The 9,834-nt window shown below is 44.9% G+C and overlaps 1 protein-coding gene across 1 annotated transcript in view; it reads right to left on the bottom strand.

Moving 5' to 3' along the window:
• The window catches only part of Cog3 (component of oligomeric golgi complex 3), a 51,159-nt gene extending 47,504 nt beyond the window's left edge, over nt 1–3,655 (bottom strand). Inside the window, exon 1 of the mRNA XM_021635050.2 lies at nt 3,355–3,655. Coding sequence (XP_021490725.1) covers nt 3,355–3,528 — 174 coding nt within the window. The 5' untranslated portion in view covers nt 3,529–3,655. The remainder of the gene's footprint in view (nt 1–3,354) is intronic.
• Between the last annotated feature and the right edge of the window lie 6,179 nt (nt 3,656–9,834).

Genomic DNA, 9,834 nt, shown 5'->3' on the forward strand with positions numbered 1-9,834 from the left:
ATAAATAAATAGATAGATAGATAGATAGATAGATAGATAAAACATTTTCTCTCAAACTAAGTAGAAAAAACTAAAATATAACCACTTTAAGGAAATGATATTTTAAAGAACAAAACAAGTTGCTTTTAACAGCGTAAGAGAAAATTGCCTCTTTGGGTACTTCTGTCCCACTAAGTTCTTTTCACAAAATAGATGGACTGGAGTAGCAAGTCAAAGCAGGGGTGTGATGGTGTCCCTAGCCTGCCAGTGTGACTTCTCATTCTGACAGGATGACTCAGTCAGGGCTTCAGGACAGAGCAGACACCCACCACACAGAGAAGAGCACAGACTCTGTCGACCATGTTGGAAATCTACACTACAGCTTATGCAAATGGACATGAACACACCAAATAATAATCACAATAACACACAGCACTACCTCACCAGCCTAGCCAGACCAGGAGAAGACAAATGTCCCTTCTTCTCATAAGCCTTATTTCTTGGGAAAATCCTGGACTGGAGAAAATGACTTTTAGGATCGATCTGATCAAGCCTTTCTCCAATTGAACTGACAACTTTCTCTGTTTACATAGAGGATATCATTGAAGCTGGAGTCTCAGAACCTTCCTAAAGACACCAAAACACTTTTTTTCTTATCTTGAGTTTTAGTGATACTCAAGATTCCAATCTACTCTTTTAAAACATTCATTGCTTGAAAGAGACCCTATGAATAATGTAATGTTAGCAAGAAGTTTGCCACGCACCATTTACGCACATTTATGATTGCCTTTAATTCTCACAACTCCCGAGGAGATAAGCCTCTATTTTATAACAAAATAATAATAATAATAATAAGTACACAGAAGTTAATTATCATGTCCAAGGCCACACACCTACCAAAAAAAAAAGTTATGGCAATAAACTACAGATAGATTTCAAAGTAAATTATTTTAGCACTTTAACAAGAACTAGTTAGCAGAAAAAGATCCTCGTTATTATAAGAAATTTGCCTTGACTACAAGAAACCAGTCTACTGCAAACCAGTCCAATGCATTTACCTAATGCAACATATATGTTAAAAAAAAGGTGCAACTTTCCAAGATAAGGCATTTATTAGACTAACTCATTCTGTGTGTTTTGCCTGCATGTATGTATTTGTACCACATGCATGTTTAGTGCCCAGAGAGTTACAGGTGTGTTGTGAGCCACAACATAATTGCTAGGAATTGAACCTGGTTCCTCTGCAAGAACATCAAATACTTTTAACCTCTGGGCTATCTCTCCAGCCCCAACAGTGCTTCTTTATAAGTGAGAAAGCTGCTTTCTAAAGACATCTTTATGATGTTTACCGAGCATTAGCTAAACACCATCTAGACCACTAAATTGGCCTGGTTCCAATAGATTAAGAAATAACTCATTTCTTAAAAGCATGAAGCGCCACAGAGAAGTCTATGGAAATACACTACGTAGACAAACTAAACTGATGCATTCTTTTCTCAACAGCAACGTTAAGAGCATGTTAACGGGGATAAATGGACATCAAGGTCATCTCAGCAGACATAGAACACTCTCATACAGGGAAAGGAAAGCAATGAGGACACGCTCCCTCCAAGAACCCACCAAATTGGTATAAACAGCTTTTTTTCTAACACTGAGACCTCCCTGAATACTTGGACTTGTTAAAGTTCATCATCCACCCAGGAACTTACTCTGCTCTTTCTTTCAGTACCATGTGACTGATCTAGCCTTTCCCAGGCTGGCTTCATGCATTCCATGTCAGTTCTCATGCTGGGCTGTCCTTTACTTTAGAAGGCCTTCCCTTCACTTTTAGGTTTGCCCTTACTTTTAGGCCTCCCATAAAAAGGCATGCTTCATCCATTCTGATCCCACCATCCTTTTTTTTTTTCTTTTCCTTATATAGTGAATGGATCACTGTCTGTACCTTCTTGGTTTGTTAGTTTGGTCTTTTTCTCTTATTATAGGCTCATGATCTCCATAATTACATCACTTCATTAAAGCTGGACATTTCATCTTTCCTATTTATGTTTCTATCCCTAATTCCTACCACAGTGTAAGCATGTGGCAATACAAGTTAAATGGCAACATGAACAAATGGTAAGTATTGTTGCATAAATATGGAAGAATGGTGTAAAACAATAAGATAACCCATTTACTTCCAACCCTCTCCCCTACTCAGTAAGGACAAAAACTCAGTTCATAACCCTTGGCGATAACAATAACGTTTCTTGTAGTGTTGTGTCTCACTACCGAAACTCGGTGAAATCTAGACATCGGCTTCAATACGGGGCACACAAATTATAAACAGACTGGGAAAATACATAAACCAGTGTCTGGGCTGAGATGTAAACCTGTAATATGACAAGACCGTCAGCTTACTACCCAGCAAAACACACACACACCACACCTACCTATAATCCAGAACATAAAACATAGCCAAGTCAAAGAACTTTCCACTTGCTCCCTCATTTACTTAGACCTATTTCCTGAATCACATCCTGGAGGTGGGCAGGGAAACACACCTAAGAACGCCCATTTTTACAGCACAGCACACAACCTTGCGGAGAACTTTCTATTCACACCTCTACGTGTGACGGCAGAGGTGAAGATGCCAAATTCAGTCTGTATTTGGACAGAGTTCCAAATCGTATAGAAACTGATGCTTCCGGCATCAAAAAATCATCACCACGGCTAATAAAGTAACTCAAAACACGAGCCTCAAAACTAGAAGAGCCTGCCAAACATTTAAACGATTCACAAAAAGTACTCTTAACCTTTATAACCGGATCACACAAAAAGTAACATGCATACTGTTCCAGTGGTAATCAGGAAAGGTTGACACCAAAACCCAAAAGTGCTACTTAATAACTGAGTCAACTTGCAAAAACAATTCTTTTTTTATTGCTTTCTATAGGTTAAATAAAGCTTCCATAACCCACGCCAAAAGTTCCCAGCTTGGCGTGTGATGAATCAAACTGCCACTCGGGACCCGTTCTGATCCCCTCTAAGTGCCCCTCGGGACCCAGGAGCGAGCAAGCCAGAGAATTCCTGGACGCAGTAACACAGACTAGCCGGGTTCCGGAGCACAGCACCGCGGGCTCCTGGGGAGCAGGACCAAGCTGACACCGCAACACCTGGAGCAAGACGCCCGGGGCAAGGCTCAGGCCAACCGTCCCGCGCCGCCGGGGGAGGGCTGTGGATGTCCACACCGGGGCCGGCCAGGGTCGCCGGCAGTGCGAGGCTGACAGCGGGGCACACGCAGGCCCCTCCCGCCGAATCCGCCGAGGTGGCTCGGGAGCACCGGCCGGATCCCCGCACAGGGCGGGCGGCCGGGCGCTGCCCACGCCCTCGCCTCACCTCGGCGGGCACCGGCAGGTTCTCCACCGCCGCCTTCAGCTCCAGCACCGAGTCCGTCTGCCTGTCCGTCAGCGGCGCCATCGAATCGGGTCTCCGATCCCAGAGAGACAGCTTCTCGCGGGCGTCCCGCTCGGCCGTGGACTCCGGCAGCAGCAGCAGCGCCGCCTCCGCCATCCCCGCCGCCCTGGGCCCCGCAGCAGCGTAGAACCGGACCCCGACGGGCAGAGCCGGGCACTTCCGGGAGGACCGGGGCTTCCAGCGCCGCAGCCGCGGCGAGGCGGGCCCGAGCGCCCTGACCCCGGAAACGCTTCCCCGGCGTGGGGGCGGGACGGAGGCCAGAACAGACGTGGCTTTCGACTGAGAGCAAGCATTTCCGGTTGGGATGTACCCGAAGCTGGAGAGTTGGAGACACGAGTGAGCGGAAATGGGCTTGCACCTACCGGAAGCTACTTCCTCAATAGCAGTAACTTTATTGTAATGTGCTGTTCAGGTTTTTTTTGAGAAGTTTAGTAAGTCACAGCTCAGACTTACCGAGTTCAGAATTGCTGACTACTGTTTCTCTGGTGTCAGATGGGTCGTGAGTGATTTCCATGTTGACACAGCAACCAGGAGCACAAATTTTTCAAACATCCAAACTAGTTAGAAACTAGTTTATGGAGACACAAATTCAAAGACATACACATCAGGCATCATTAATAGTATCAAACAACTGGGAAAAAAACCAAACCCTAAATATCCAACATTGAAGAACTGGATGAATTAACTGACCATCCAAACATAAAACTGCCATTTAAATCATGATACACACCCTAAGAACTGAACAAATAAAGATATTATCGGATCAAACCTACATAATTGAATAAATACACTTTAGGTATATAAATTGCATATATACTATATTAGGTAAATAAATGAAAAGGGGGCCACCTTCTATCTTACCTAAGAATTCCAAAAAACGTGTAGAAAAAAATGAGGAAAGATAGACATCATTAGGCCATCACAGTAATAATCGAAGCAGGTAAGGTAAAAGGGTGGCTCCTGAGGAGCTGGCAAAAGTTCCAGAAGAAATAGCAATTTGCATAGTTCCAGATTAGCACCCCAAGATAATTACCAATAAAAACGAGGTAGTCAGGCGCTGTGATACACACCTGAAAGCCTGGTACTTGCAAGGCTCAGGCAGGAATATTGCAATCTGTGTAAGGCCAACCTGGGCTAGCAGCAAGACCTTGTCTCAAAAAGGGGGATTGAGGAAATAATAACTCATAGTAGCAGACAACACCTTAACCATATAATCTAACTTAACAGCCCATCGTCATGTATTCCTGCCTTGATGGGTTGAGGGAACAATACTCCTTCTGTGGCATTCTTACCAAAAATACAAACTTATTTCTAGTCATGAAAAAGGAGGAGGAGGAGGAAGAAGAAGCCGCCGGTGCCAGCCAGACATGCACACCTGTGATCCAAGCACTCAGAGGGCAGAGGGTTTGAGGCCAGCCTGGTCTACAAGGAGAAACACTGTCTCAAAAAAAAAAAAAAAAAAGAACACACACACACAAATGGATAGACATCCTACAAACCACTGAGCAGCATTTTTTAAAAGCATCATTTCAGGGCTTGAGAGTTGGCTCGGGGGCCAAGAGAACTTGCTGTTCATTCAGAAGACTCCAGTTCAGTTCCCAACACTCAGCTCACAAACACCTGAAACTCCAGTTCCAGGGGCTCCAACTCTGTCTTCTGACCTTTCTGGATACTCACATAAATGGCACACATGTATATATAAAGTTTTAAGATAAAAAGTAAATCTTCACAAGAATTTCAAAGTAGTGAAAAACAAGGAAAGACAGAGAAGCTGTTTCATACTGGAGACTACCAAACCATGACCTCTCACTGCAATGTGGCGTCTTGGATTGATTCTTGGAACAGGAAAGGGATAATTGTGGTGAAGCAATAGAATATAGACTATGAATAAGGTGTGTAATTTAGGCAATGGTGTTGTACCAATGTTAAATTACCAGCCATGATTATCACACATGGTTAGGTAAGATAATAACATGAGGGAAGCTGGATGAAAGACACACCTGAACACTACATAATTTCTGGAGCCTTTCCGAAGTGTAAAATTATCTCACGAGAGCTGGGTATGGAAGCTCATGTTTGTAGTAACATCAGCAGGGAAGCTGAGACAAGGGGATTGCTACAGCTTGGAGGCCAGCCTGGGTCTTCAAAAAAGTGTACCTCAAAATAAGAATTAAAAATCTAATGGTATAGAAAATATGGTTCTAGCCTTTTCTCCCAGCTGGGAAAAGGTCTTTAACACATAATGCATGGTGGTACATGTCTTTAATCCTAACACTTAGGAGGCAAAGGCACGTGGGTCTCTGAGTTCAAGGACAGCCTGGTCTACAGAGTGAGTTCCAGGACAGCCAGGGCTACAATGACAGAGAAACCCTGTCTTTAAAGAGAGAGAGAGAGTAGGAGGAAGAAAAAAGAAGGAAATAAGGGAGGAAGGAAGAACAATGGAGTGCTCTATTTGGATAAAATGATTGTATAGTTAAGAAAAATAAAACCGCATATGATCCTACTGGCCAAAAACACTCCAAAGCACTGGTGAACTCTCTCCTTTCATCTCCCTTTCTCTTCTGTCTTTTCAAATGACCTTTGCAGTTAATGATGTTAACTTTCCATTACTATAACTAACACCAGGGATAATCAACTTATAGAAAGAATGCCAAGCTATTCTTTCAGTTATTCAGCCCAGCTTCAGGGCACTCTTCCCCAGCACTTGATGGAGGAGAGCACAGCCTATTGTGGTCATGCCCTGACATGACATGTGGTTCTGGGGTGTATAAGAAAGCTAGCCTGACTAAAATGCTCAATCCCCATTCCGAAAGGCAAAGAGGAAGGACATCAGAAGAAGAAGAAAACAGGAAACAAGCTAGAAACCCTCCACAGAGGGCCTCTGAAAGGCTCTGCCCTGCAGACTATCAAAGCAGATGCTGAGACTTATGGCCAACTGTTGGGCAGTGTGCATGGAATCTTATGTAAGAAGTGGGAAATAGTAAAATCTAGAGAGGACAGGAACTCCACAAGGAGAGCAACAGAACCAGAAATTTGAACACAGGGGTCTTCCCAGAGATTCATACTCCAACCAAGTACCATGCATGGAGATAACCTAGAACCCCTACACAGATGTAGTCCATGGCAGTTTAATGTCCAAGTGGGTTACATAGTAATGGGAAGAGGGAGCAGCCTTACCAGGCCACAGATGACAATGCAGCCACTCCTGATGAGATTTGATAGACTAAGATCAGAAGGAAGGAGAGGAGGACCTCCCCTATCAGTGGACTTGGGGAGGGGCATGCGGGAAGAAGGGGGTGGGAGGGTAGGATGGGGAGGTGAGGGGGGAAGGGCTTATGGGAGGATACAAAGTGAATAAAGTGTAATTAATAAAAATAAAATTAAAATAAAAATAAAAAGCTAGCTAGCTAAGCAGGGGTCTACGAGCAAGCTAGCAAACAGCATTTCTCCACGATTCCTGCTTTTTAGTTTCTGCATACAGTCCAGCCCTGACTTCCTTCGATGACTGACTGTAACCTGCAAGTGTAATCTAAATTAATCTTCTCCTAATTCGCTTTTGTTAAAGGTGTTTTATCAAAGCAACAGCAGTCAACATGGCTAGGAAGACCATAGGCTTTAGGAGGGAAGTTACTGTTGGAATGACCCAAATGTGCTTCATTGGTGGGTTGTTTTTGTTTTTCGAGACAGGTTTCTCTGTGTAGCCTTGGCTGTCCTCCAACTCACATAGACCCACCTGCCTCTACCTCCCCGAGTGACAGGATTGGTGTGCACCCAGTTGACTCAAATGTTTTATAAGCTAGACAACCAGGGACGGGCCATGTCTTGGCACAGTCATGTGGTGTCTGAGCTTCCATCTCCTCCTGCTCTCAGCTTTTTGGAAGTGTCAAGTGAGTCACTAAGAACTAAACTCAGCAAGCAGGAACAGCTTTAATCCATCCTAGACCCCATGTTTTGTAAGCAGTAAGAGTAAAAACAATGCCGGGCCTGGTGGCACAGGCAGATCAGCACTCTAGGAGACAGAAGCAGGCAGATCTCTGTAAGTACAAGGCCAGCCTGGTCTACAAAGTGAGTCCAGGACAGCCAGGGCTACATAGAGAAACCCTGTCTCTAAAATCCAAAAACAATAAAAATATATATATAAATTAAAAAGATGCTCAAAAGCCAGGGTTCTATCCTCAGGATTGTAAAAGGGTTGTGAAATATTATATGAAATCCACTCCCCAAATCTGTGGGTTTCCTAGGGACAAGAGGAAACTTTTGAAGTGGCAAAAAAGTTGGCTGACATAGCAATAATCTCACAAGGGGTATACCATGACTGCTCAAAGTACTTGTTTCTATTATGTGTGAGATACACATGCATATCGAATATACTTCAGTTATACCTCAATCAAACTGAAAAGGAGAGGCATGAAGATCTGCGAGTAGCGGCATTGAGGGAAGTTCGCCATGTGCTGTGAAGAAAGCAGGATCGGTGACTGTGTAACAGTCTCCTAAGGCTTCTCTCGCCACTGGACAATGCCCTGGTCCTGGGTGAACTTGTGGAGGCAGGCGCAGAAGGATGATGGCTTCATGGCACATGCTGGGCCAGATCAACTTGGGGAGAAAAATGGTCAACTTCCCACCCACTTCTGGGGGCCACTAGAGCAGAGGCTCTCAACCTTCCTGATGCTTCAACCCTTGAATACAGCTCCTCGTGCTATAGTGACCCCCGACCATGAAATTGTTTCGCTGCTACTTCCTAACTGCAATTGTGCTACTGTTATCAATTGTAAAGATATGATGTGCAATCCCCAAGGCGGTCTCAGCCCACAGATTGAGAACCGCTGAGCCATCTCACCAGCCCTTTAATTTGGCTTTGTTTGTTTTAGGAGACAGGGTTTCTGTGTAGCCATGGCTGTCCTGGAGCTCACTCTGTAGACCAAGCTGGCCTCCATCCCAGAGATGCACCTTTCTCTGCACCCTCCCCCCCCCCCCCGGCAGTGCTGGGAATAAAGGCATGCGCCGCCATCATCCCACTGATTTGGCTCTTTTGATTGGCTTAACGAAGGCAGAAGGCTGTGCCACCCCTAAGTTCATAGACGCCTTCAGGCCTTGGGTAATGGGTATTAAATAAGGCAAACTTTATTCCCTGGTTCCTAAAGAAAGTAAGTGGGCACAACAGCATCCAAAAGTGAAAGATGTAACCAGATGGACTTTGTGCTGTCACAGCCATGAAAGGGCAGGGTGAGCTCTCAAGGGCCTGAGGCAAAGGTGCTATTCTTGTCTTCCCTATTGCCACAGACTGTAAGGAGAAAGCAGGTATGTAAAGTCAGTGCCACAGTGGATCCTGATGTGCCTCCACCACAGACTCTAAAACCTTGGCCAATGTTGAATTTTCCCTGCTGACAGTTTAGTGAGGCCAAATGTGTCTAACAGGTGTGACCATCCAATTTGAAAGCCACCTGCTGACAGCTGGTCTCCCTGACCTTTACAAGAAGTCACCCGTGTAGGGCGTGTCATTCTCTTAGGTGAGAAGAGAAAGTGTTCAGCCCCCACCCACTCTTATACCAGTGATGCTGTCAGACGTGTTGAAGAAACACAGCTAGCACTGCCACTTGGTAGCCCAAAGGCACCCCACTGCTTAAAGACTTCCAGTCCGGTAAAGCCAGATCCTTGATTATATAGTGAAAGGAATTTCAGAACAAAGCAGAACGAATAAAATGGCCACCAAGTCTGATGATGGTGACATGAACTCAATCCCCATAGTCCACACTGTGGGAGAAGAAAAATGACCTCCACAAAATGTCCTCTGAGGCCCACGTGTATAGTGCGGCACACGAGCACCTCTCCCATGCAGACAAATCCCACAGAAATAAATACACGCTATAAAAAACCTGCACATGAGCTGGGTGGTGGTGCCTTTAATCCCAGAACCTGGGAGGCAGAGACAGGCAGATTGTTGTGAGTTTGAGGCCAGCCTGGTCTACAGGAGTTCCAGGAGAGCAAGAGCTGTTACACAGAAAAACCTTGTCTCAAAAAACCTGTACATGGGACAGTTTGGGATTTGGGATGAAAGTTACACTGATTCAATTAATCTCAAGATTTCAGCCATTTGGCCCTAAGTGAGGATGGTTCATTGTTGAACATCTTCGGATGTTGACAGGAAAATGAGCACTCTCTGTAGACAAGGTTGGTGGGGTTTTGTCTGGGGGTTGTTTTGGTTTGGTTTGGTTTTTCAAGACAGGGTTTCTCTGTGTAGCCTTGTCTTTGTAGACCAGGCTAGCCTCGAACTCACAGAGATCCACCTGCCTCTGCCTCCGAGAGTGCTGGGATCACAGTGACAAACTTGGTTTCATCTGTTGTGCTGAACTCTCTTGATTCAGACAGCAAGAAACATGAATCAGCTCTGAAGAGGAAGGGTTC

This window comes from Meriones unguiculatus, chromosome 9 (assembly GCF_030254825.1).
Source record: "Meriones unguiculatus strain TT.TT164.6M chromosome 9, Bangor_MerUng_6.1, whole genome shotgun sequence".
NCBI classification, from domain to species: Eukaryota; Metazoa; Chordata; class Mammalia; order Rodentia; family Muridae; genus Meriones; species Meriones unguiculatus.